This window comes from Manacus vitellinus, unplaced genomic scaffold, assembly GCF_001715985.3.
Source record: "Manacus vitellinus isolate BGI_N305 unplaced genomic scaffold, ASM171598v3 scaffold_71_pilon, whole genome shotgun sequence".
Classification (NCBI taxonomy): Eukaryota; Metazoa; Chordata; class Aves; order Passeriformes; family Pipridae; genus Manacus; species Manacus vitellinus.
Genome location: NW_021940761.1, coordinates 2,369,614 through 2,397,470, shown reverse-complemented (window position 1 = coordinate 2,397,470; position 27,857 = coordinate 2,369,614). Strand labels below are relative to the sequence as shown.

The window sequence follows — 27,857 nt, the reverse complement described above, 5'->3', positions numbered from 1 at the left end:
GATGGCAAAAGCCAAACTGCAGAGTCACACAGAGCTGTCACAACTGGTATGGTGCAGCAGAATATCCCCCCCCCCATGTACTGCAAATCCTATCTTCCCCTTGGACAGGAGACAGGGATGGGGCAGCTTTAAAGGGAGCAGGAGACAGGATTTCCCTCCCTTGGGAAATGAACAGGGCTTTATATTTACAAGCAGCCCATCAAGAACAGCTTCATCTCATTGGTGCTCTTGTTAGTATCCCACTCTCTTCAGAAGTCAAACCTATTTTATCAAGCCAGTCTTTCAAAAGCAGCAAATCCCAGCACTAAGCTTCCTTGAGTTTGCTTTATTCCCATGTGTTATTTTTCTTAAAAAACAAAAATCCACTTCTATAAAACCAATGCCCACTTCTCTTTAATGAAGGGGGTAGTTGGAACTACATAGTCTTTAAGGTCTCTTTCCAACCCAAGCCACTCTGTGATTCTATGACTCTAAGAAAAAGAAAACAACCATGCAGGGGAAGAATAAAAGCCAATTTTGCCAACTGAACAAAGTGATGGACCAGAGATTTGTGTATTCACGTGATGCAGTCAGACTGGTACGTTCAGAGCTGTAACTCACACTTTGTAAACAACTAACTAAACCCCACACAGCCTCCTCAGATTTACAGGCAGGTTCACAAGCAGTACTGGTTGTAGTTCCTCATCTCATTCTGCTGTTAAAAAAGTGAAATTTAAAATAAACAGCGTATTACAATCCAGCTAAGCCACAATAAAAACCAGCTTTTACAGGGATGCCAAAGGGTCACACATGATATTTAAAGGTTACACAGCACTTGAAGGGTCCATTTGGATTATAGCCCACACAGGCAAGTTCTCATTGCCTTCTCCACTATTTGCATATATTATAGGCCTCAATGCAGAGCAGCCCTTGGCAAGTTGCAAGATTTTTTAGGCTGCAGGAGGCCAAGGGTGAGGTATTTTGATCCCCTGCATTTAACTCTTGAAGGAAGAAAACTGTAATAAACAGATGCTGAGGTTCACACAAACAGACATCAGCTGGTAAAAGTGCAGCAGCTTTTGGATGGAGAGAACAGACTCCACAGTCATCAAGGCCAGGAAAAAAAATGCTGCAGCAATTGAATGTGAAGACCAGGTCACGCACTTCGGTGACACTCAAAGAGCTAAGGATGGCATTTTTCTGTCACACTGACATGGAAGGGACATAACAATCACAGAATCCCAGAATGGTTTGGGTTGGGAGGAACATTAAAGCTCACCCTGTTCCAACCCCCTGCCATGGGCAGGGACACCTTCCACTAGCCCAGGTTGCTCCAAGCCCCGTCCAATCTGGTCTTGGACACTTCCAGGGATGGGGCAGCCACAGCTTCTCTGGGCAACCTGTGCCAGGGCCTCCCCACCCTCCCAGGGAAGGATTCCTTCCCAATATCTCAGCTAAACCTGGACAGGGAATACAAAGCCCCAGCAGATCAATCTCTGGGTTGGCCACAGGAAGACAGAAGCTCGGTTTGCATGTGCACACGGGAGAACATTCACAGGAGAGGAGGAGAAAGGAGCTGACAAACCAGGAGCAGCAATCAGAATTTTCTCCAGAAGGCTTAGAAGATCCCTGGAGAGGTAAAAGTCTTCCAGGCTGCATTCCCACTAGAGCAGGAGAAATGTGGATGGAGTAGGAAGATGACTACCATGGGAATCGAGGAAGAAAAATCACCCAGAAGACCAAAGAGCATGTAGCTGAAAACAAACCCCAAAAGTTAACTCCTCCCTGGGTCTGGATGATGGGCACCCATTAACTGCTTCCTGTGATCTGAGGACTAACTCAGTGTACTTGCTCTTGAAAGATAACTGTGATAATGTGGCATTAAAAATTGCTCAGTTTTTTATCACTTGATGATCTCCTGTAAGAGATTTGGACAGCTTTGTTACTCTGCCAGTGGAAATTACTTTCTAACCATATCACATATCAGCCTTCCCATTATTTCACACCAGACCAATGTGAGGTTAAATAATACACAGATTCTTCAGGATCCCTTCCCTCTTTTCAGCTACAAGCATAATATCCATTTTTTTCCAGTTCTCTGCAACGTTACCACTGCTACAAGAACCCTTCAAAATTACATGACAGTTGATTAGAAAGCTCTTAAGTCAACTTTGTAGGACTCCTGCCCACAACTAATCTGGTTGTGCAGATATAAGTAATAAATAAATAAAACACCCACTGTAGAGGAAGTTTAGCTGTCACTTAACTGTTTAGAAGCACAAAATTAAGGTGAGCCGAGTTCTTATCTCTTTTTCTCAGTGACAGCAAATTTCTTGTTTTTCCTTTCTGAAATCAGGATTCACTGTTACAGTCTTTCATCAGGCATTGGAGTGGTACCATGGTGAGAATCTATTTGTTGCTGATGAATTTAAGGAATTCCTCTTTCCTCAACCTTACGCACCTCACGTTCTACAGACCACCAATTTTTTTCAAATATCATTTTTAAAGATCTTTCTTGATAGCTTTCTAATATCTTTAATTTCTTTTATCAACCAAGACATTTTCCATCTACTGATTCATATTCATCACCTTTGCTATCCTTCCCACTGACACTTCCCTGCCTTGTCTCTGGCACTTCCCCCCTCAACCACAGTGCTTTTTAGAACACAGGCATCCTTTGGAGTGCAGAACTGTAAGGCCTGTGCACTTCACCCTTCCTAAACATTTCCACACTCTTCACCTAATTATGTCCAACCCACAAAACTTCTGTTACACAACAACTGTCCTGTTGCTCAGGATTACAGAAAATGTGTTAAAAGCTTTGAGCTTGTGTACATGTATATGTATTAATGAAGAGAACTTTGATGTGTTTGCTCAAGGCAGAGGAGTTCAGCTTCTCTTGTACCACCTCAGCTTCGAGCACACGACTTATTGCCCAGTTACTACTCTGCATCTCCCAGGCATTGTGAGGGATTTGCATAACTCTGCTGTATTTTTCTAACCCATAGAATCAGCTCTCCAAAAGGAAGCACAGGCTCTCTCCCCCTTCCATGTGGTGTAAATGTGCAGGTAGTTGCAGTAACTGATGGCACAAAAAACCCAAGACACAGTGGTACAAAACCACTGCCAAAACACTGTGCCATCAAATATAGTGAAGGCTGATACAGATTATTTCTTTTAGGGGGCATATCTGCATGTGCACACAATTGAAAGACTGCCTGCTGGGTGGGCAAGAACAAATGGGTTTGGTAAAGAAACTAAGCATGAAAAGCCAAAAGCAAGGTGCAATCACAGGTCATGTCAAGCTCATGACAAAGTCAGAGCTATCAACCAGACATTGACCTGTTGGGTTTCCTCCAGACCAATAAAACACCGTCTTCAGGGAAGCCTTAATGTCACTGAGAGGATATATACCCCTGAAAAATGCTGTAACCAACCAAGTCAGCTTTTCCTGTTTGAAATGGGCATACACTGCACATACCAACCCCCCCTGAGTAACTGATGGGTACTCTCAGGTTACTGTAACTGGTGGAGGACCTCACCCCACTGGTTGATGTAGCTCAGGGAAGCAGTTTCACCCCCAAAATGGAGGGGAAATAATGAAACCTGTCCCCAGAGCCATACAGCTGAGATATAAACAGGGATTTAAAGGAGAGTTTTTCTAGTTAATCTCTCAGCATTTCCCCAGTTCTCATTTCAATCTAGTCCATCCCTCCCACCCCCTTGCAAAAGCAGCTGGACTTCTGACTTACATGACCATTACGGAGGCTGTAGGGTGTTTTGGCAGTACCTTTTACTTGCAGGTAAAAATCTCCATCTCCTCTTTCCACAAAGCTTCTTGGGGGGAAAAAAGGGGATAAAAAAAATTTCATTTCGGATTTGTCAGTCAAAATCTCAGGCTCCAGCACACTGAATGAAATGACAGAACCCTTTTGTACTTTGCAGGGTCTCCATGATCTACTCTCCTTCACAACTGGAATGAACAAGAACCCTCTTAATGTTTCTTGTATATCCAGTGCCCTCCTCCAAGCAGGACCAAAGCCCAGAATGATTTGACAAGGAAAGACTTAAAGAGATTCAACGTGGTGGCTCCTGCATTGCTCAGAAATTCCTCTTGGATTTTATTCTGGCTCTGGGGGACAGTTTTTGTCAATCTTTCCTTCTTTTTTTCCAAAGTGTGGCAGGTTCAACTTTGTGCCTAACAACCTCGACAGCGTCCCTCTACATATTCTAGACGAGCCATTGAGTAGCATTAGGACAAATTATGGGACCTGATGACATGTAACAGGAACATCTCCTCCAGTCAGAGGCTGTGGAGGAAATAAAAAGCCTGAAAGAACTATTTCTGGCCAGAAGAAGGAAACTTTATCCTCTTCACTGGTATAAGGAATTGCAGATGGTGAAATACTTCAGTGAACCATAAAGCAGAGTTTCCTTGTATGATGACTGTACTGACTTCACACAGTGTGCAGAAGACACAGACTCTCCTTTGGCTTGTGGAGCTACAACAGACAATGTGAAAACCTTTGAAAATCATCCTATTTAGAAGTAAAATTGCCTTTCCCAGGTATTTTCTGTCCTTCTTTGCCACCAGTCTTCTCTATGGAAATAACCTGCCTGAAATCAGTGTTTCCACTGGAGCCAACCTGCCTCTGCCCTTACCAGCTGCGGTGCCATCGAGCTGGGGAAGGAGCTGTCGGGATATTTTGCATGTGGAGAAGCAGCAAGGTTCATTATAAATAGATTATTTATGATTAAAGAGTTCATTATGAATAGATTGATTATTCCCAAGTATTTTCTAAATGTTGTCAGCTGTTCCCCTGGGAACAGCTTTTCAATAACATCCACAACTTAAAGAAACAACTGATGAACTATATTGGTATTTTTATGAATAAAGGTAGCAGGTATTCATCAATACACTTAAAAGAAAAGCAAAACTCTACTTCCAACCTCCTCCATGGTTATTTTTTCATGTCATAACAGTTCTGAGCATACCCTGTACTCTTTAGTTAGTAATAAACCAGAGTACTGCACTTAAAACCTTTGCTATATATAATTTTGTAGAAGCAGATCCCAATGTTCTATGACTCTGGGATTCTATGTATACCTGCTCTATTAGTCAACTGTTAAAAAATAAAATAAAATAAAATAAAATAAAATAGTGCCTAAGATCACACCATAAGTTGAAGCCCAGGTCTCCTTTTCCACAGTGGAAAACCTCCCCACCATTCCAGTACATCCCATTCCTCCATGGGACACTAACAGTCTGTCACCAAAGCTCACCTCCTCACTTCACATCTGGGATCCAAAGGTTAAATATAAGAAATGGTGACCTAATTAGTAATGAGCTTTGCCTCAACAAACTGGTATCTAATTGTATACAGAGACACTGAGAGATAAGGATTACAGATGACAAATCACTAAAAATTAATCAATTTTCACATTCTCCTTATAATCACTCTGGATCTTCACACCAGAGTCTTTATGGAACCTGGTGAGTATTAACTTACATTTTACCTTGTTATTAAAAACATTAGGCACATACTAATCTATGATTTATTACAATTAGGTTTGTTCTAATTTAATTAAACACCGAGGCCTCTTAAGTATTCTATGAAACTCAGGTATGTTGCCTGGCAAGTGGGGATTTTCTGAAAATAATTCTTCAGGAATCCTTGGTGATCTTTTAAAGCTCTCTGAATGGGGACTATCTGTCACTGATGAGTGCTTAGTTTGAAGATGAAAATGTACATTTGTTATTTCATGCAGTCACAGACGGGTTTGGCTTGGAAAGGACTTTAAAGACCATCTCATGCTACAGGGCACAGACCACACCCCTTGTGAGGCTGCATCAGGTCACACACGATGCTGACATGTCCACATGCAGAGTATTTCCCCTTCACACCCTGGAGCCAGTAACTTGCAGCTGAAGTCAGAATAGGAATGTCAGCGTGTAAAACCTCCCAGCTCATCTTACTGGTTGTGGCTGATCCTTCCAGCTGGGTAAACCTGTGTTAGAAAGACCACCCCTGTTTCTGTGCCACAGCAGATGAAGTATGGCAAGGATGCACTGTGAGCCCAAGGGAATGAGTCACTGGAAATGGAAAATACCTTCAAAAACTTCATATTCAAAACACTTTCCTAGTAATAACTGGAATGTCAGCGTTTCCCTGAAACAAACATCATCCCAAGCTAGATGAGCTTTAAGGTCCCGTCCAATCCTAACCATTCCATGACTCTAAAAGAAACATAATTTAATTAATACTAGTGGGTGAGAGACACCTCCAGAGACTGCAGAAATCTTTCTAAATCACCACTGAAGAGTAAAAATCCACATACTAGTCCACTGGGTAAGTACTGTCAGATTTCCTCCACTACATCCACCTTTCCAAGCTCAGACTGCTACACGATTCCTGTGATAAACACCACGTCTCACCATAAAATCTGAGTTTGTTACTTTAAAAAAAGGCAAGAAGTTCTTTCTATCTGACCATTCCCAGCCCACTGACGGGCAGCACCCAACCAAAAAGTGATGATGTGTATGACAATGCTGATATTAAGCCCAATGCAACAGGATTGCTTCCAATTTTCAGGTTAAATAAATGCTGAACTGTACTTTTCTGTATAAATATGATGGTTAAAGCATTCAAGTTGTCTGGAAATTGGCTGAATCCCTTTGGTGTTTTGTTTACCACTACCAAGTATCACCTTGGCTGAAAAGCCCCAGCTTTTATTATTATCACAAACCTGTCACCATCACTAACAGTTTTCAAATGAGGATTTAAATACTAAAACATCCTTTTCCCCCCTATTTTTCCCTTGAAATTCTAGCCTGCAAGACAACTGCACACTGAGCACCCACTGAAGACACAAAAGGAGGAGCCTGGGAAAGGAGAAATAAGAGGGAGCTGAAACTGTCTTGGAGGGAGCTGCCAATTCCTTGTCAAATGAAGCAGAGGCAGAAACACTCTTTGTAATCCATCACCACAAACTGCAGCTCGTCCTGCCCAGATTAAAAAGACGGATTCAAAGGACTGGGGAAGGAATTCAAAGTCAAGTCAATGCCGTGTTGGCCTGAAAACCCCAGCGAGGCCGACACGGGGGCCACATCACCCCTCCTGGGAGGAACCCCTGCGGCCTCCCGGGGGAGAATCACATTCTAACAAACAGGATTTTTTTTTAAAAAGCACATAGATGTTTCCCACACTGCAGTATCCCATTCAAGTGGGAGATTTGCTGTGATTTATTGAGTCTCCAGGAGTGGGTGATGTCACTGCAGAAGTCACGCTGCTAAAAAGGAGATATTTGTAAGGTATCATCTGCTACTGAGGAATCTGTTCCACCACTGTCTCCTTCCAGCTCCTAGATAAAGAATCCTTTGGGAATAGCACATATTCCCATAGGCAGTGTTGATAGCAGCCTCAAACAACAGAGTCCACACTCAAAGAAAGTCATCACAGCCAAAACCGGAGAAATTTCCCTCCCCCCTGCCCTTAAAAGTTTTCCTTTCCAAGGCCTTTACCTTCTTCATGGAGTCAAATATGGAAAATTCAGAGCTGACCATGGACCTTCTGGTTTATTACGACTTGGGCACTAAAGGTTTGGTTCAAAACCTGCCAAAGAGGCACCAAGGGACCCCAGAGTCAAGAACTTCCCCCTCAGCGTGGGCAGGAGGAGGCTGAGGAGCACCTGGCACAGGGATCGAGCACACACACACACTCAGAGGAGCTTCTCTCACAAAGGAGGGGAAAAAACATTCCCACAGCCCTTGTGGGCTGCCTAAAAGTAGTAAAACATTACCACAAAATACATGTAACTCCCCCCAGACTAGGATGTGGCATTTCAGACAATAGCCGAACCCGAAATGACTGGAAGAAAACCCAACAGCTCTGTTTCAGAGAGAAAAAACCACCAAGACTACTTCTGTTTTGCTCTTAATTCTGGCCTGGCCCCTATGTGGGAGGTGAGAACTGATCTTAAAGAAAGAATTTAAAAAAAAATTAAAGCTGCTTTTTAAGGGGTAGGACTGGCCAGCATAGGATTGATTTTAGGGGAAAAAAACCCACTCACAATTCAAATAACAGGGAAGCAGTAGAAGAGGGGCAGTACCATGAGGGAGGCATTTAGTGGCAGAAACACCTTCAGAAAAGGCTGACAGCCTACAGGACTGCAAAGATTTCAGGCAGGAAGAGAAAAATAATACTGATTAGTGGGAAAAAACCAACTTGGGGGGATACCAGAATTATTTTCACTGCATCTTTTCACCGCCTATACAGCACATTCCAAGCATCAGCTCTTCATTTGATGCAGGGATAATACAATGTTGTACTTCAGCCTAAAGTCCTGCTCCAACCTCCTTAAACTGCACATGCATCCAAAGATTAGATACTGTAGGACATTCAAATGTGAGAGACCAGAAGAAGAAGCATAACTGACAATTAAGTATTTCCTTATCTGGTGCTTGGGAGTTCAATACGAACGGCTTTAATGATTTTATTTTCATTTGAAGGGATCTGAATGAAGGAAGATGGGACATTTTTATAGGGGAGGAATTACCAGCAGCCTAATCAGCCTCTGAGACAAGAGAGTCTGAACGAAGGACCCAGCTACCGACCCTTTGCTTCTTTAAAAGCACCCGGATTTATCCTCATTATGGGATGACAACAGCTCTGGCTCTGCTTGGGAACGTCAGCTTTGTACCACCTGCAGACAAACCCAATGTTTCCTGGCACAGGTGCCAAAAAAGACACGTTCTGGCAGCCTGAAGGTTAAACTGGATTAATTCCTAAAACCTGAATACTGATCCGCTGTCATTTGACATGTGCTCAACATGTGTGCTCAGCAGCAACTGGAAATGAAATATCTTAAATATTATCAAACGGTACATCATTAAATATAAATTAGATGGAAACAGGGGAAAGCTAAAAATTGACTAGGAGTTCAGCTCCTCTAAATGGCTAATACGGCCATTTTTCACCTGAAGCCCTCTCCAATACAGTTTTGCCATTAAGCAAAAACCCAAAGAAAGGTAATCAATTCCAACTAAAAAGCACTTCTCCCGGAATGACTGCACTTCAAACCCCTGGCTGGCTGCCAGCCCCCCCAGACAACAGCCATCAATGTTTCTGACTATCACAGGAGCACGAGGGGCCATGCATAATTGACTAGAAGATGGGCTAAAACTGTGCCCAATCAGTGTGTGATCAAAACCGCGTGGAATATTCAGCGCCACTTGATTACACGGAGGCTCGTCCTCCCGCTCTCCTCATGAAATCTCTTCAAGGTCCAGAGTACTGTAATAAGATCATTACTGTCAAGCGGTACGAATCGCAGGCAATGAGTCTTGGGATAGGAAGTCATACTTCACAAGCTCCTCTGGTCTTCCTTTCCCCCCCTCTTTTTTTTTTTTTTTGTATTTTACTGCGTGTTGAGGCAGCAAGGCGACGAGGTGACAGATAATGATCACATCACTGTGTGGCAACTAGAAAGGCACTTTTAAGAAGGAGCACAGAGAAATCAGCTCAAGAGAAACTCAAACAAAATTTTTTTAAGGGCTTTTTCCCCCCCCCCCCCTCAAAAATTAAATAGAATTAAACTGTGCAGTATTCTCCTTTCATGAATTGTGATTTAATGTCATTGAATTTAATCATTTGACAGATTTTCATATTATCCCAAAGCCTATTACCTCACAGACAAATGGCCAATTTTCTCCAGCTCACGCTCACAAAAGAAACCTCTATTAATTTTTTTCCCTTTTTTGGAGAGGGGGGAAGTGGTGGAAAATGTCAATGATGAGGCCTGCTCAAGTTTTCTTTTTACCTACTGCTTCCTGCAGTCACACACTACATACGATGCATAACATCTATCACAAGTAACGAGTCTGTGAGGAGAAAGGTGGAGGGACAGAAAACAGGAGATGAAAGCACAGGGTATAAAATAAACATGCAGCAAACTCAACCCTGAAAACTCACCCAGGGCACGTGGATCTGCAGGGACTTAGATGGGAAGACACCGAGTGTCTGCTCGCTGAATTTGGCAGCACGGAATTATCATCAACAAATGGGTTGGGTTGGGAGGGACCTCAAAGCTCATCCCATCCCACCCCCTGCCATGGGCAGGGACACCTCCCACTAGCCCAGGTTGCTCCAAGCCCCGTCCAACCTGGCCTTGGACACTTCCAGGGATGGGCCAGCCACAGCTTCTCTGGGCAACCTGTGCCACCCCCATCACAGGGAAGAATTCCTTCCTAATATCCTTTCTGAACTTACTCTTTCAGTTTAAAGCCAATATATGCCTACTCAGCAATGTATTTAGTACAACTATTCATATGTCTCATTACCTCCTCAGTTTTCTTTGGAACTGCTTTTTGAAAGGCACCACAAACATTCTGACAAAGACTCAAAATGAAAAGGGGGAAAATGTTCTTGATCAAAAATAATTCTTGATCTATAGATTATTATTAAATCTGAAAGCCTAAGAGAGCTGCAAAATAATCCCACCAGCATTAAAATGGAGCAGAACCATCTGTCTGCAATGGCAGAATACAGAGAGTGTTTGTGCACCTCTTGACTGTGAGTTCTTTTCAGCCAAGAGCACGTTCATAACCCCAGGGTAGATCAGACCTACTGACACATTCCCCCTTGAATTCCAGGTTTGAGCTACCCATGGCAAACCTCCACAATCAGGGCTTCTGAAGGCAATTACTTAGGACTTCCACTCTTCAAAGGAAGCTGCTTCCCACTGTCCCTCTGAGCTGATGAGTCCAAGTGCACAGGCACCCCTCAAAAACTAAGTCTTCCTTCTGCACCAAACCAGCTTGTTGATCTAAACTGTGACACTTTGCCTCACGAGGTCAGGTATGTGGTGGACAGGAGGACAAAGTTATACTGAACACAACGACCTTACTTTAGTATTTTCATTCACTACAGCTTTATAATCCACAACCATCTCATTTTCATTTCATCTTAACTTGGGTATACAGATTCAGAAGGAAATTACATGGTCTTACGCTCTGGAAAAATGGAACTTCTAGATCAGACATCCTTATTCAAGTAACAAAACAGAACTAACTTTTCCAGTAGGATTAATATTTTACGACATTTAATGTTGAAGAAATTTTAAAATAACTTAATTATTTAACATTTTACTTCTTGCTACCTTGTAAACATCATCTTGTGGACATCAGGAACCTTTTCCACAACCAAGGTCTCTGTCTCAGGCTGACAACACACTGCCAAGGACACTAATCACCTGAAGCCAGTAAAATGCTAAGGTGTCACTTGTTTTCATTCAATTACAAAGCTACTTAAAACTTCTTTCTTCTCCAAAAAATGAGGCCAAATCCCAGCACAGCACTGGCACTAAGGATGCACAGTGTACCCTCTGAGGTCACAGTGCTCAGTGCACTAAGAGCAGGGCTAATTTTAAGGGAAATGTAGAAAAAAAGAAATGTTCTCTTCCTGCCACTCTCCAGATGTGCTGGTGTGTGCAATCCTGGGACTGTTCCTTCCCAGAGCCCCCTTCCTGTTGACCACCACTGCGACACTTCTCCTCTCAACCAGGTAGGCGGGACCCGCAGCCTCTTCCGACCCTGAGCTAAGGGAGCTTTTAAAGGGAAGAAGGGATCTTTCAACTTGTTTAGCCTGCAATGAAGTAGGTTAAAACAATAGATGAGCTTCACCTCCCTTGTCTTTCACTCCTCAGCATCAACATAAAGTGTCTTTCAGCCCCAGCCCTTTCATGTCGGGCAGGCTGTGCCGGCCGAGGCTGAAGGATTCCCAACCAGTGACCTTTATGCCTTGGTTGAAAGTCAGGCTCTGAAGGTTGGGGCTGCATTTTATTAATTTCTGCCCTCCTGTTTCTCACAGTCACCGGCCGGGGCTGAGTCTCCTACGAGGCAGTGAACGGAGCCACAGATGATGAGTGGAATTACAGCCAAAGAGTGTTTTGACAGGGAATAGGTGATAACCTCCCTCAAACAAGCATCTGGTATTACAGACAACAAATACAGGCACATATTGTCGGCTGGGGTTTTTTAAGTTCTTTTGCAGACAGAAAAAAATACAGCAAGGTATTTTGCTCATTTTTAATGCCAACTAAACGCTAACACGTGTTTTGTTTTGTCCTTTTTTTTTTTTTTTTAAAGAAATTTTTACCTAAAAGCAGCTACAGCTTCATCAGGGAAGGCTTATAACTCTTCTAAGATATCCACAAAATCAGGGCGTACTTATCAAACCACACTCCCAAAATCTCACTAAAAGCAAGCTCGTTAAACTCTGAGTTTAGTCAGTTAAGGTTTTTTTGTGTCCAGTATGAAATTAAGCAAAATGTGTTTGATGCACAGCAGGACTACAAGAATGACACAACCAAATCCACATGAAGAGAATTCAGCAGTTAACCCTAAATGAATCACAAACCTATTAAAAAACCCTCAACCCCCAGTATTCTGCTTATCCTGCCAACCCCCCCAGCTCCAAATAAATGCTGCTTTTCTTCATTCGTTCCAGTCTAAATGATAGTTTTGTATCAGTCTCACTTGATACACTGAATATTTTTTAAAACTATGGAACATTTACTTTCTACAAATTCAGACATGTAAAGAGACCAGAAATGGAAACAAAACCTGTTCTCACTAAATCATCCATCCCAACATGCACGGAAATATAGGAATATACTCCTCTTCTGTATGACATGGGTCTGCATTTGGGGGTTTTAATTTTATATATGTATTTAATTTTTTTAGAGGGGAAAAGCTTAAGATCTCTCTTACCAATTTAAGGAGAGTACAACTGCAAAACAAATGGGCAGGGATATAATTAAAGGAATGACTGTTTTCCCCTCCTGACTCATCTCCAGACTTTGTGTTCCTGCTGTACCCCAACACCACTACATGGCAGGCTGTAATTATTGATAGCTGATTTACAAGGACTAGCTAAAATAATTGGAATGACAAGATCACAGGGATAATTTTTGTGGTGCTCCTACATGGGCAGCACCTGTTTGCCTTTACCACCACAGCCTACACTTAATTATCCTCCAAAGGACTGGAAACAGCTTTTATTTGAGGAAGTTTTGGTGGCAGCTTAGTTCTGGGCATAACTTCAAGCAACACAATCCACACAAGGATCCTGACACGCAATAGATTCGATTCCAAAGGTTACAAACTCTTTAAAAGCTGAGTAGTTTTGCCCTTGCTGCAGGTCAAGATATTACATTTCGCATCTTCCTTGCAGAGAAAAGGGTGTGACAATGCTGGGACTTTTTGTGCTGGAAAGGTTTCTGAACATGCTGTCCTCTGACAATGTCAGGAGGCTTCTGACAGACCATAAAAAGCCAAAAAAATTAAATATATATAATAAGAGCAGTAAGTAAAAATCTCCTCCTTCATCACCGTGCTTAATTCAGCTTATTATAAATAAGTATTAACATTAACAGCGTCAAGTCCATCTGTCAAAGGAAGACTCTTCTCTCCCAAAATACTTTTGCTCTTTGAAATGTTTCCATTAAATTTCCAAAAATCCCAATTAACCCTTTTTTTTTTTTAACACATGCTTAGAGAAATGGAGTTTTTTTAGTTCAGTCTGGCCACAGCACTTACTACACTGCACCTAAGGAAATGTATGTTAAAATTGTGTGGAGGAGACCGTGCACAGAGCCAAGAATGTTTAAATCACTTCAGGATACAATGGCAGCAGGTAAATCACCAGGATGCTCAGGAAAGCTGAGGGTGAGAGGCTGCAGGGAAAATGCACAGAGGCTTTTCCATGCTGCATTTCAGTGATCAGTTATAGTGCTTCTGATTTCATTCATTTAAAATTGCCAAATTCCTCTGTTACAGAGAGAACTAACTGCATTTTCTAATTCACGTTGTCCTTCTGGTTTTGGGAGGGCTGGAAGGGACACTGACAAACCAGATGAAAGCAGGGATGCTTTTGCTTACTGCTAAAATGAGAATTGTGACTAAACCCCGTTCTTCCACCCACGGAAAACAAACGAACATATTCTAATTTCACACTTAATCAGAGCTCATCTTCAGTGCTCCCTGAGACTGGGAACAGCAGAACGGCTTCAGCCTTACAAAACATGGGTGTGAAGAACAAGAGGTTTTTAAATACCTTTACCAGTTCACCCCAGGAAAATACAAAAAAAAATAGGATTTCTCAGTAAACTGGGGTTCATCCTTAGCTGAAAGAGTGTAAACCTGGAGTTGGGGAGAGACTGCACAGAGCAGCAAAGCACCAGGAAAGGCAAATACTTCACAAGGGGCAGAGAAAAACAGTGTTAAGAAAGCAGTTCTAAAAAGAAACATAAAAGGTCCTTCAAAAAGTTCTTTAGAAACAAGTGATGAAGAAGAACATGGATTTCAGAGAAAACAAGGAGTTTGGAAAGTTGCTGATGACATTTACTACTCTGCCACCAAGCCCTGCCTCCCAGCTCCACCTGCGTGCCTGGGAACAGGGAGCTGGGGGTGTTCTGCCCACAATGCTGAGAGAGGACAGAAATCCCTCCCTGGGAGGGTGGGGAGGCCCTGGCACAGGTTGCCCAGAGAAGCTGTGGCTGCCCCATCCCTGGAAGTGTCCAAGGCCAGGTTGGACAGAGCTTGGAGCAGCCTGGGCTAGTGGAAGGTGTCCCTGCCCATGGAACAAGCTGAGCTTTAAGATCCCTCCCAGCCCAAACCATTCTGGGATTCCGTGGTCTCCCTGAGGGAAGGAGGGGATATTCCCATCCACCTGGATGTGGCCAGGCTGGCCTCACAGCAACACTGGCCCCACGGGCCAGAGCTCTTAGTCAGTGGAAGGCTTGCAGGGCACAGATGATCCCAACATCAAAAGACAGACACACCTTGGGCTTTCTGCAGCTCCTAAAATCTCAGTGTTGGATGGAGGGAAGGTAGGTTCAAGCTGTCTTAGCTATGAAGCTTTAAAACTAATAAGAGTAAGAAAAATAAACACTGGGAAAGGTCTTTCTGTGAAGAGTATTTCCAAGAAAGCTTTTCAATTTTTCTACTTGTTTTCAAGCTGAAAATCCTTCCTATTATCACTGGCTGTTCCAGTAACTGCAGCAGCACAAGGGTACCAAAACAGATCAGGCTCTGAGCAGCTATTCCTCTTTGAAACACAGCACTGTCTAATCCTGCTCCGAGCAAGTTTAGGCAGCATGGTGGGAAAAAAACCTGCTGGTTGCTGGCACCTTGCCTAATGTAAGCATTCCTGCTGTTACCCTCAAAAACACCGAGGGACTTTTTTCAGTGACAAGTTCTGTACAGAGAACTAAAAAACTTCTCCCCGGGTTTCACTGCGCTGGAAAAAAAATTTCACAAGAATCCGATTTTCCAATATAGGAACTGAATTTTAATTTTCATCCAACTGCAGCACAGTTGCTTTAGTATTTTTGTTGCTGTGACTATTGTCTAAGAAAACCTGTAGAAAGACAAACCAAGTGAGATGAAAGAATCCATCCCAGAAAGAGAGGGCTGTGCATGTGCAGATAGTGTGGAGAAAGAAGAATCAGCATGACCTTTATGGAAGGGCATAAAAGGGATGAGCATCAGTCCTTGGAATTGGTGAATCACCCTGAGCTCAGTGTCCATCATCGTGATATCTGAATACTTGGGCAGAGGTCAATGATCAAAGCAGGCATGTTCAAGGAGGAGAAAAAAAGACGGCAAAGTGCAGTAAAAATGCTCGAGTTTGCTGAAGACCAGATTTAAACCTCATTGAACACCTCAGCTTTGGTACAGACAAAAATGAAGGAACCTAGAATTCCTGTTTGAAAGTTGACACTTGAAACGTGCCCAGAGCCAAAGGAAGGCAACATAAAATCTAGAATTACCCCCATCACTTGACTCTGATCCATTGTACCTGCCTGAGAACAGCGACTGCAGGAGGATCCTCCTCCTCTGCACGCCAAGCTCAGCATTTCCAGAAGGAAGGAAGACATGGATCTCCCACGATTATCACCACGGGCTCCTGTAGCCCATTTTCAGCAAGTCACCTGCTGCATCTCAAGCACTTGATCAAAGTTGCCAAGGCAAAACGTGCATCTCCCAGAACATCTTTGACTACTTAATTTGGATTTGTGCTCTTCAGAACCTCCTTGAGGGTTTAAATCTATGCTTATGGCAAGTGTGGGGGAAGAAAAATCCAAAAGGGAATCTTTTAGGTCACTGGACAGATTTGTAGCTGCACGTTGGGGAACAAGGAAATCAGCCTTTTCCTGAGGAAAGGCTGAACTACTGAACTGAAAACTGCTTTGAAGTACAAGACAGATGTGAAAATCACAGAATATCCTGAGCTGGAAGGGACCCACAGGGACCATCCAGTCCAACTCCTGGCCCTGCCCAGGACACCCCAACAATCCCACTCTGTCCCTGAGGGTGTTGTCCAAACCCTCCTGGAGCTCTGGCAGCCTTGGGGCCGTGACCAAACCCTGGGGAGCCTGGTCAGTGCCAACCACCCTCTGGGGGAAGAACCTTTCCCTGAGATCCACCCTGACCCTGCCCTGACACAGCTACATTCAACTACTCGGAGAAAAACCCGTAACAGCCTGAACCATGTGGGACACGCCCCACCAGCAGCAGACTGGCTTGTGACACAGCTTGTCCCAGGACTGGAGTTATTCCCATCACACAACATCGCAGCAAGCTCAGGGATATGAACAGTGTCTAGACAACCACAAACACACCAAATGTACCTTCCCAGGGTCAGTGGTGGCCTTGGCAGGGCTGGGTTAACAGTGGACTCGAGGATCTTAGAGGGCTTTTCCAACCTCAGTGGCTCTGTGATTCTGGCTTGCACCAACACAAGTCCCAGAAAACACAAAGGTTGCGTGCCCACATGCCAGGGTTTGGAGACAGCAACCCCCAGGCTTTGTGAGTCTTGCTACTTACTGGGAATCTACAGCCACCATCACTCTTTGTGAGATGCCCTTCTCCTGAAAGGACAGGAGCTCGAGCACGGCTCATTGCCTCCTCCCTCAGCCCCCGCTGACAGACTGTCCTCGCTGTCAGCCACCTCCTCCCAACCTTGCTGAGCACTCAAGGACCACGAAGATGAGCTGTGTGCTGAAGGATGCCCAGAACACCACGTGTTCTCGTGGCCAAACCGCTGCTTTTCGCTGGGCTGTGTTTGAAAGGAGATGTTACAAAAATAAAGAACTTAACTACCACTGCAGCCCACCCAAGATACAACTGCAGGCCCCAAACACCACAGAGTGCTCATCTCAGAAGACATGTGAGAGGAGGCAGGTCAGAGGAAGCTGATGGGCTCATGCAGAGCTACAAAGCCTGTACAAGTAAGTGCTGGCACTCACTGTTGGAGCACATCCAGGGAAGGGAACGGAGGTGGGGAAGGGGCTGGAGCAGCAGGAGTGGCTGAGGGAGCTGGGGGGGCTCAGCCTGGAGAAAAGGAGGCTCAGGGGGGACCTTCTGGCTCTGGCTCCCTGACAGGAGGGGGAGCTGGGGGGGGGGTCGGGCTCTGCCCCAGGGAGCAAGGGACAGGAGGAGAGGGAATGGCCTCAGCTGTGCCAGGGGAGGGTCAGGTGAGACATCAGGAGGAATTTCTTGCTGGAAAGGGTGGTCACCATTGGAAAGGGCTACCCAGGGTGGAGTCCCCATTCCTGGAGGGATTTAAAAGACCTGCAGATGTGACATCTGGGGACATGGTTTAGTGACCTGGCAGTGCTGGGGGAACGACTAGAGGGCTTTTCCAACCTAAATGATTCTACCACTTTCAAGGCTCCCTATGTCTGTCTTAGTTGCTGCCTGTCAGCCCTTCTGGAAGCACATTTATCCCACCCATATGAGAGGGGACCATTTTGTTGAGTTATTGCAAAAGGATTTCAGACTAACATGGTGTGATGCTGGAAGATAAGGAGAAGAGGAAGGGCAAACAGAGGAGGATGAGGGATGTACTGCCCACTCCAATGAGAACAGGGACATCAGGGACAAGATTCACAACTGCAGACCCCCCTACAGCCCAGGACCACACAGGCTCCAGTGACTTGTGAAAATAATCTCCCCAGGAGAAAGAAAACATACAACCATTAACTACTCAGAAAGAGGTTTTCAAAGGCTCTTGATATCCAGCTGGTCTTGATTCACATTGACTTCAACAAAATAGTCTTGGACCAATGGTGATTGCTCTGAAAAATCCCCTCTGTAACTTGCCATTGAGGTATGAAAATAAGTGGTGTAAAAGGGCTTGTTTAAAAAAAAAAAAAAAGGCAAATTAAAAATGAAAGGTTGAACTAAAATTTGGCTTCAGGCCATAAACTAGGGGGAAACTAAGATAGCAAAGATAGTTAAATGACTGGAAAGAGAACACAACAGGGGCTGTTATGAAAAAAAGCTGATGGTTTTTTAAAAAAAGGATTTGTATAGATAGCTGGGGAAATAAATTCCGGATGTGAGAGAAGTGCAATTGAGAAATTAAATAAATGGAAAATAAGGATGACTAAGTAGTAGTTAACATGCCCCTTCTCAGTTGTATACTATTATCACATCTATTTTTAATGTCTCTTCAGCTGTCTGCAATTGTCATCTTTTTTTCAGAACTTGTTCCAACCCTCTTTGATACTGAATTAGCTGTTTTTCACTCTCCCATGCTTACAACCACATCTTTTTCTTACTCAACACTCCCCTTTTCCCACAATGTTATTCCATTGTCTCCGTTTTTCATCTCTCCTTATGTGTTGACTCCCCAGTTTCTGAGCCTTCCAACTACCCTTGTTCATCCTTTTTTTCTGGAGCTCTTTTGGGTTGAATCCTGGCATGTTTCTTTTCTTCTTTTCTAAAGCTACAAGCATGTTTTATATCATACCTGGCTCCTGTACACATTGTTACCCCTTCAGAAGGGCATTGAACAGCTAGAGCAGTGTTCACATTGGAAACAGTAAGCTAAACTAAGGGAAAAAAAGAAGTTCTTTTTGCCTTTTGCTTTCTGGCTCTGAAAAAAAAAAAGAACCCAAACATTTAAACTCTCCCCTTTTCCCTTTTATCCTCAAATAACACAAGCTTTCCATGAGCAGTTGAATATTCAAACAATAAGAGGCATCAGAAGTGTCGGTGATTCTAGAGCTCAGGATGTGCCTTAGGAGATGTGATAACACAAGATTTAATAATACTGAAAAAATACACAAGTTCTAACGCGATCTACGGAGCAAACCTGAATTTTTCTTCCTTGATAACCCTCCAAGTTTGCCTCTTCCTTGCCTTTATACCTAATGATGCTCCACTTTAACTCGGGGACTCTTATTTATTACAAAAGCCCTTTCCAAACACGTTTCAGGCGGGTGAATTCACCATCGTGATGCCTCAGATGATTCAGCTCCACCATTAAAAGCTCAGCCTTTAATTTCTCCACTGCAGCACAATTCCCTTTTACCTTCTGGAACCGGAGCCGACGGTGGAGCTGAGTGACCAGCAGCCCTTGCCATGGTGTTCTCAGAGTGGAGCCCTGCCCCAGGGAGCAGACTTACCCTCAGCTGTGCCCGAGATCCCGTCAGCTTTGAAGTTGCTTGTGCTTTTCTTCCGCCGGTGCTTCTTTCTGTTGGCGTGAGGGGAAGGGGGGGGGTCCAGCTTGGGGCTCGTCGTACTGGATATGCTGGGGCTGGAACACACAGAGTCTCCTAGGCCCGTATCTGCAGTGGGGTGGGGGAAGACAAGGAGAGGGAACTAAAACCACTGCGTAATTTACATGAATGATTGCTACAATCCGAGGTACGACCCCGTGCTGTCTGCCAGCAGCTCTGTTCTTGAGCTCGGTGACTTCCAAAGGCTCCCAACAACATCCATTATTTGCTCAAAATGGTACAAAAAAAACAACGTGGCTGAAGTGCGGATTCAAGCCCTACTCCATCGACAGGACTCGGTATCGATTTTTGAAGGAGCCCAGCAGGAATGCACAAAAACAACAGGAAAGCTCTTAATTCCTTCCAATTGCTCTTTCCCACAAAGATCTTCCTGATCCTCAAATTAACTCCTGTAACACCTGAACATTTTAATACATAACGGACCACAGGTGCCCCAACACCTCTGGATGTACCTATTGTCATCAGTATCAGACACACCGAAAAGGAGGTGATGGCAATAAAGGTGGGCAAACAAGGTGACCAACGTGCACCTGGGACAGTGACAACTGCAATGAAGGGTCATTCCTACCTGCTGCCAAGCAAAGAAAATAAGCCCATCTTTAGTGTGTTCAGTTTCCTGCTGTATTAGCTCTGGTAGCCCAACATCCAACCATTTTAAGACTTAATGAAAGTAATTTTCTCCCCTCGCCCACCCATTAGTTCACTCAACCAAATCAAAATTAAAGGTAGATGACACCCCCCCTCTCATGAGCAGAGACCCACAGTCTCTTCCCTGGCCCATGGAATGGTTGGTCATACACCAACAGCTTCTCTTTGACTAGTTCTTGTTTGCAATCACAAAACAAACAGCCAAAATTAACTCAAATTTAGATGTACCTGAAATTTCTCCAACCGGGTCCTTTCACACAGTAAATACTCAAGCAACCTTAATCCAGGATTTTCCCTCAAGGTTGGTAACATGATTTTTCTTTAATTACTAGTCTGGTTGTGATTTTAATTATAAAACTTCACATAAAACCTACACTTTAAGGAAAGTGTTTGCTATTATGGAAAGTGAAGCCATTTTCAGACCTTGTTTAAGTACTGTATTGCACTTCAGTGCAATTCCAGGACTGCATTTATAGGTCAAATCCTTAAAATCTCCTATACAGATATTCAGTAAATACACTCCCATGATTGCCTTTTGGGGTTAAATACTTGATGATTGGTTTCAGAATCACGGACACACGGAAAAGAACAAAAATCCTTAATATAAAGCTTACGTGCAGTATCAGCATTTCACTTAAGATTAATTAATATATCAGAAAAATATCAAGACAAAGATTATTTAAAAAGCAGCTTTTGGGTTTTTTTTTTTTTGGTATAGTTAAATTCCCACACAGCTGCCTATTTCAGAAAAAACAACTTGTTTGGATTTTTTTTTTCTCTCTCATAATAAAGTTTATTTACTAATTACCCCCCAAGCACAGTTGTGCTGTAAGTTATTAGTGGGGGATAAATTATGTAGCTAATTGCCTGGCAAGAGACACCAAATCAAACATTAATGCTTTTATTAAGGATATTTATTCTTTTCCCTACATCCACCAGATTGAAACCAGTCCTCAGGTTCTTAACCCCAGAAGGGAATCATGGGAATGTATTTGCTGTATATCTGTATAGCAGATTCTAAGTATTTGACCCATAAATGGTGACAGTGGCTCTCCTGGAGGGTTTGCTGTCTCCATGCCAATGCAAACCCTGATGAGAACCCACAACAGTGCCCCGCATACTCCTGGCCAAGGGGGCATGGATCCCTTTGGCTCCCTGACACTGAAGGAAGAGCTGATGCAGAAGAGGATGCCATGGATGCAACTGGGTGTTACTTCTATCCTAAATACTGACCTCCAGATCGATTCTGAAGGTTTCCTATGTTGATACTTAAAAAGGAGAAGAAACACCTCCCCACAAAACCCCCTTCTTTGCAGTAATTATGTGAAAATTCCTGTGTTGAGTCAAGACTGGTGAGAAAGGGACCTGGGTGTGGCACCAAAAGGCATCTCACTGATTTCCATTTGCTTGTGAAAATCCAGAAAATACCTAAATATCACGGAGAGATAGCAGAGCACACCAGCCAGGAAGGTTTGCTCACATCTAGCACAGCTTCTCAGAGTCCTGAGCGATGTCAGTGATCAGTGCTGTCCTTGGGCACCTGTACTGGGACCAGTGCTAATCGATGTCTTCATCGGTGCTGAGGCCCTGGCACAGGTTGCCCAGAGAAGCTGTGGCTGCCCCAGCCCTGGGAGTGTCCAAGGCCAGGTTGGACAGGGCTTGGAGCAACCTGGGCTAGTGGAAGGTGTCCCTGCCCATGGCAGGGGGTGGGGAACAAGATGAGCTTTAAGGTCCCTTCCAACCCAGGCCATTCCGTGATTCTATGATTTAAAATGCTTCACTTCTCCCCCCTCTCATTCTCATCTTTCACTTTAGAAAGAATTAAACCCATCTGTGTTCATCACCTCATGCAACTGCAGCATCAACCACGATGCCCTGGACCCATAAAACACTGAAGAAACCACAAACCTGACGCAAACCCACAGAATACATTCTGTTTACAAAGGTAGGTCCATACGCTCCCCGTGGCTCCGTCTAATTCCAGGGCCATAAATTACCCCAACAAAACCTGCTCGTGAGCCCTGAGGAGCGAGGGCCGTCGCAGAGCTGAAGAAGTGACCTCCTCTGGTGAATCCTCCTCACCCACAGGCCTCTCCAGGTAACAACCTGCTGTCCTTGGATCAAACAGCTCCGAAGTGAGAGTCTGGTGCTCTCCCTGCCCCTCGGCCAGTCGCTCCTAAACAGTGCCGAGCCCACGCTGCTGGTGCCTCCCTGCCCTGGATCCCCGGCTCCCCAGACCACCCTTTGAAGATGGGAGTTATTTAACATTCCCCTGGTTTAAAATATGAGCAATCAAAAGGCGCTGGGGCTCACACGCTGCGCTCTCCCATTTCCCACTCCTTCTCTTGCCTGACAAGGGATTCTTCAAATTGAAAAGAGGGCTCCTGAAAGCCCGGGCTTCGGGAAACTGTAAATGAGTTCAGGCTTCAGCCCGCTGAATGCAATTTCATCCTCCTGACTGAATACAAATAATGCATTTTATTTGGTATCAATTACCACGCCTGAGAACAGACGGCCACTGCCGGCACTATTAAATATGGGGGGGGGGAAAGAAGGGAAAAAAAAAAGGCAAGGAAAAGGCATGGCAAATTAAAAAAGCAAGCGCCTCATTACTCCCCATCTCAACCAGCTTTGACAGAGGCACTGGAACTCATAAGCTGCGTTTCACTGGGCTGGGATGGGCTGTTTTCCAGCCATCCCGCACGTTCAATGTCAGCCATTAGTTCTTCCCAATCGGGCATCAATGTTCAACACACACCCGAAAAAATATATAATACTAGTAATAATAATAACAATCTGCAGCCTCTCCGAGCTTCAATACTTGAAGTATGAGTCAAAGCAGCAGTTTCACTTTTCACTCGGGAGGCTGACAAGCATGACTAGAGGGGGAATAAAATAACATTCAGCTCGCATAAATATCAAGCGGGCTGCTTGAGACTGATGGGCCAGGAATGTATTCTTAGCCATCATTCTGGCAGACAGGCCCAAGGACACTCATAACTTATTTTACAATCATTTAGTTTCAGCTCAAGTGGAAAACGTGACAACTTATCTCTGCTGACAAGATGCCATATCGAACCTTACAATTAACTCTCCCCCGATTATCTGCCCAGCCCATCATTAGCTCTGAGGCTTTTGATGGACTGTACGGGCACAGCTTCCCTTGATGATGGTCATCATTTGCAGGGTGCAGAGCTCTATTATACGACATTAAGGACAAAACTCTCCCCTTGCCATAGAGCTGGGGTTGCCCTGACCGGCACATCCTCGGTTCTGCAACTGCTGGGCCGTGTTTTGAAGTGATGTGCAATAACACCTCCCTGAAAAACATCTTCTCCTCCAAACCAGAGCATCCTCGTGCTTCAGCCCACATCTGCTGCTGTCTGCGATCTACAGGAGAGAGCTAGACAGGCCCATGCCCTCTCCCAGTAGCCAGGGAGCCTTCCTCCCTTGCCTGCCCTCCTCTCCTTCCCAGCACAGTCACTAACTCCCTCAGCTGTAAGGGAGAGATGACGAGCCATGTCACAGAATCACAGAATCATCTGAGCTGGAAGGACCTCAAAGCTCATCCGGTTCCACCCCCTGCCATGAGCAGGGACACCTCCCAGCAGCCCAGGTTGCTCCAAGCCCCATCCAACATGGTCTTGGACACTTCCAGGGATGGGAAATCCATATGCACTCCATATCCAGGAGCAACAAGTGACACTTCGTGACCAAAGCCCTTAAGCTATGAAGAGATGGGATATACAGAACCCCACCACCCTCTTGTTCATGTGCTGATTTTTCTCTACAAGTGCATATGACACCTGGGATAAGACAGAGATTCGGCTTGTGCAAATCCAATTCTCATTTGCTAGAAATTACAAAGCAAAACAAACAGGCAATGCAGCTTTTACTCCAGAAAGCAAGTCCCATGTCTGCCTCTCTCCAAGATCCACCTTCTAATTATGGCCACACGAAAAATTCCCTTCAAGTAGGACAAACTGTGGCACAGGAAAGGAGAGGCAGAAGGGAGGATCTCAAAGACAACTCCATTCGTGCCCCCTAAGGACACTGCGAGAGTCCTGGATTTGAAAAGATTAAGAAAGTCATAGAATCATCATAGAACCACGGAATGGTTTGGTTTGGAAGAGACCTCAAAGTTTATCTCATTCCACCCTGCCATGGGTAGAGACACCTTCCACTAGCCCAGGTTGCTCCAAGCCCTGTCCAACCTGGCCTTGGACACTTCCAGGGATCCAGGGGCAGCCACAGCTTCTCTGGGCAACCTGTGCCAGGGCCTCCCCACCCTCCCAGGGAAGAATTCCGTCTTACCCTGCCCTCTGGCAGTGTAAAGTCATTCCTCCTTGTCCTGTCACTCCAGGCCCTTGTCCAACATCCCCTTCTGGTTCTCCTGGATCCTCCTTAGGCATTGGAAGATGCTCTAAGGTCTCCCCGGAGCCTCCTCTTCTCCAGGCTGAACAATCCCAACCCTCACCTGTCTGAAACCCCATCCAAACCCAGCTTGTGCTTCCTTCGTGCCCTGGCACAGAATAACAACTAATGTGCATCCCAAATTCCCAATTTTCTGCACCAAGCCCATCCGAGATGTGACTCGAAGCCATTTCCCCTTCCCCACCTGCAGCACCTGCCCAGCAGTGCTGCAGAAGATGCCAGCGCTGGAACCAAGCAGTCCAAGGAAACAAGGGATAATAAGCCAGTATGAGCACCCCGGGCCAGGGTAAAGGAGCTGGGGGTTCAAAAAGCAGGAAAAGAAACAACATGTAAGGTACGGGAATAGCACAGCACAAAGGCTGGGATACAAAAGTCCAAGAGCGGAGCGTCGTCGTTGGCCCACCGTTCCTATTCTCTCTCACACAGACACAACCCTCTCTCCTGTGTAACCATCTGCAGTGGAACCAAGGATATTCTGACCCCTTCTATCTTCGTGTCTTTTGATTTATTTCATATTTTTGTCAAATCACCTATTTACAAAAACTTGAAACAAACTCAACAGGTGACGCTATTCTCCGCAGACCAAAGTCGAGCTTGATCTGGTTTACATTTTTCTTGCATCTTCTTGTTAAAATTTTCCAACAGGCTTTCAAAGTGAAATTAGACTTTTTTGTCAAGCCCAGCTCCCCAACACGGCCTTATTCTCAAGTGGCTGGAGATTGATTAATTTGGGTTTTTGATTTGCCGAAGTGACAAGAAGTCAGACGTTACAAAAGCGGGAGCGGTGAATGGGATCAATTAAAGAGCAGAAGCAGCAACACAATTAATAGCACCAGGTTCAAGAGGAGAAAGAAAGTGCTGATGACGAAAACAACAGCAACAGCTCTGCCTGCAGCAGGAATCTTTGCTGCGACCCAAGGAAGGCTGGATCCAAAGAGGGTGTTTCAGAACTTTCACTATGCCATTAGTGCTGAAATGAAATAAGGCAAAGATGTCGGTAGCTGGTGGACTGAATAATAAAAAAATAGCTGGACACTTTCATCTTCTACACATGTGTTTTAAATAAAGGTGAGAAAAGCAATCCTTTTATTTAAACAGGGGAAGCAAGAGACGAAAACCATCTGTAGTTGTATTTCAGACCCATTTCCCCGAGCTGAGATTTTTCTGGCTGTGAAATCCACTGCTCTACAGCTTCCCTTTACAGCTATTACCATAAATGTTCTATCAAGTTCTTTATCTTCCTCCTCTGCCTCAAACCGAAGTTAAAGGGATGCTGCAGTCGCACAATGACTGCGGAAGGCTGGAGCCAGGCACGGATGTACGGCACTGACATTAAAATCCTGACAGACCTGCAGCTTGGCACAAGTCTGCGGATGTAACAAACACTCAGGAGTGGGGGGGAAGGGGTGGCACGAGATTACAGCCTCCAGGATAAAAAAAAAGGCATGTATTTGTCAAGCACACGGAGCTCACACCTTGGGCAGGAAGGAGGTGCATCGGCCATCGTTGAGCTGAGCTCAGCTTGGACACTCAAGCCACCGAGGGCTTAAATGAACCTGCTGCACGGAGTCAAATTAAAGGAAGCTCTGAGCAGAACTGGGGGATGGAGATCAAAGAGCCTCGGGAGCACTCTCTTTCCTCGGCATCTCCCATCTTTGCAGCCGTGTGCCTGGAGCCTGTAAATCACAGAGCTGCCCTGTCAGCTACAGAGAGCCCCCCTGAACGCCCGAGTCGCTGCCTCCTTCCCTCTTAGAGCAATTTCAATTAAAGAAGGAAAACAAAGCTTCCTTCCTGACAAAAAAAAAACCCCAAAACCAAATCTCCCTGCTTTTGGAGGGTCTGGCATTGCACCTCACCTCGAGGCATGTCTGGGCTGACAGCAGTGCTCCCTCCCCACAGCCTCGTCACTTTGTGACAAGTGAGGGACATCACCCACAGGCTAGGGAGAGAAAGTCAGCCTCATAATGGTCAGGCACAGATACTGGAAGGCTTCGAAATAATTTTGGAGATAGTAAGACCCTCATTAAGACAAAGTTATCTCTAGCTCATTCCCTACCCACACACAGTGTTTGGCCATCACAAAGGAAGCATGAAAGCAAAAATGCAATGTAGTGTTTAAAAAACCCCCACAAAAGCACATTTTACCTCCTAAGGAATAACACATTACAGTGCTGGAGAAGCAGCATCCTGCTCCCTGGAACTCGAAGGACTGCCAGTAAGAAAAGAAGCAACCGTGCCCTGTTAACTCCCTTTCAAAGCCTCCTTATTGAGTAAGCTCCTTGTATCCAGGAGAAAATTACACAAGGAGAGGACACTTCTATTCCTAAGTGACCCTCCTGTGCTGCCAAGATGGTGACAAGCAAAGCAAAGACTGTATTTTACAGGACCTGCAACCTCAGAACAGGAACTGGGAATAAGATGTTCATCCCTCCTCTGCACATCTTGCCTACAGCAGGTTTAGGTCAGGAGCAGAGATGACATAAACCACTCCCTGAGTGGGCACAGCTTGCTAATTTATCTTATCCCCCATTCCACCCTTGCATCCCTCTCCTTTGTGTTGCATGTGAATGTGCCCTGTGGAAAGATTAAACCTGACAAGTTGTTTGAACACATAAGGACAACAAACCAGAAGGAGATGCGAGCCTGGGATGCTGCAGGATGCCACCACATCCCAAGGCAAACTCCACTTCATGGCTCCTGCTGAACAGATCTACAAGGATGCACAAGGCACGCCTCCACTCCTTCTGGCAGAAGGTTTTCACTGGGCAGCATCAGCTCTGTGGAGAGGATGTGATTCTTACTGGTGTCACCCTGCACTGCCACCAATTGGTGTGTGAGCAAACAGACACCTGGAGCACACCAGAACACACCCAGGATGAACAAGCTGCACTGTGGTCAAGTGCACACAACTGTGTGTGACAAATCCTATTTTACATCCTTGGACAAAACAATGTGCATAATAAATTCACCTCAATTACACAGAGAGGGGCACAGCTCCACCCTGATCTAACCCTCAGCATTGTCTCCTAATTGCATTAAAACCCCTCATTTAACAACACTGTGCTTTGAAACAGAGCCTTGAGGTCTCGAGGCACTTGGAAAATAATGACCCCATGGCTTACTGAATCACTTCCTACTAAAATATTTACCTTGTGTTTCAAGATAGGCAAAGTAAGACAGAGAGGAAGAACTGACTCTCTTCAAAG

At 44.8% G+C, this 27,857-nt stretch overlaps 1 protein-coding gene across 4 annotated transcripts in view; it reads right to left on the bottom strand.

Moving 5' to 3' along the window:
* The window catches only part of AGAP1 (ArfGAP with GTPase domain, ankyrin repeat and PH domain 1), a 280,544-nt gene that overhangs the window by 58,381 nt on the left and 194,306 nt on the right, over nucleotides 1–27,857 (bottom strand). For all 4 annotated transcript variants that reach the window (XM_018084483.3, XM_029964414.1, XM_029964416.1 and 1 more), the window contains one exon: nucleotides 19,456–19,617. In XM_018084483.3, coding sequence (XP_017939972.1) covers nucleotides 19,456–19,617 — 162 coding nt within the window. The remainder of the gene's footprint in view (nucleotides 1–19,455; nucleotides 19,618–27,857) is intronic.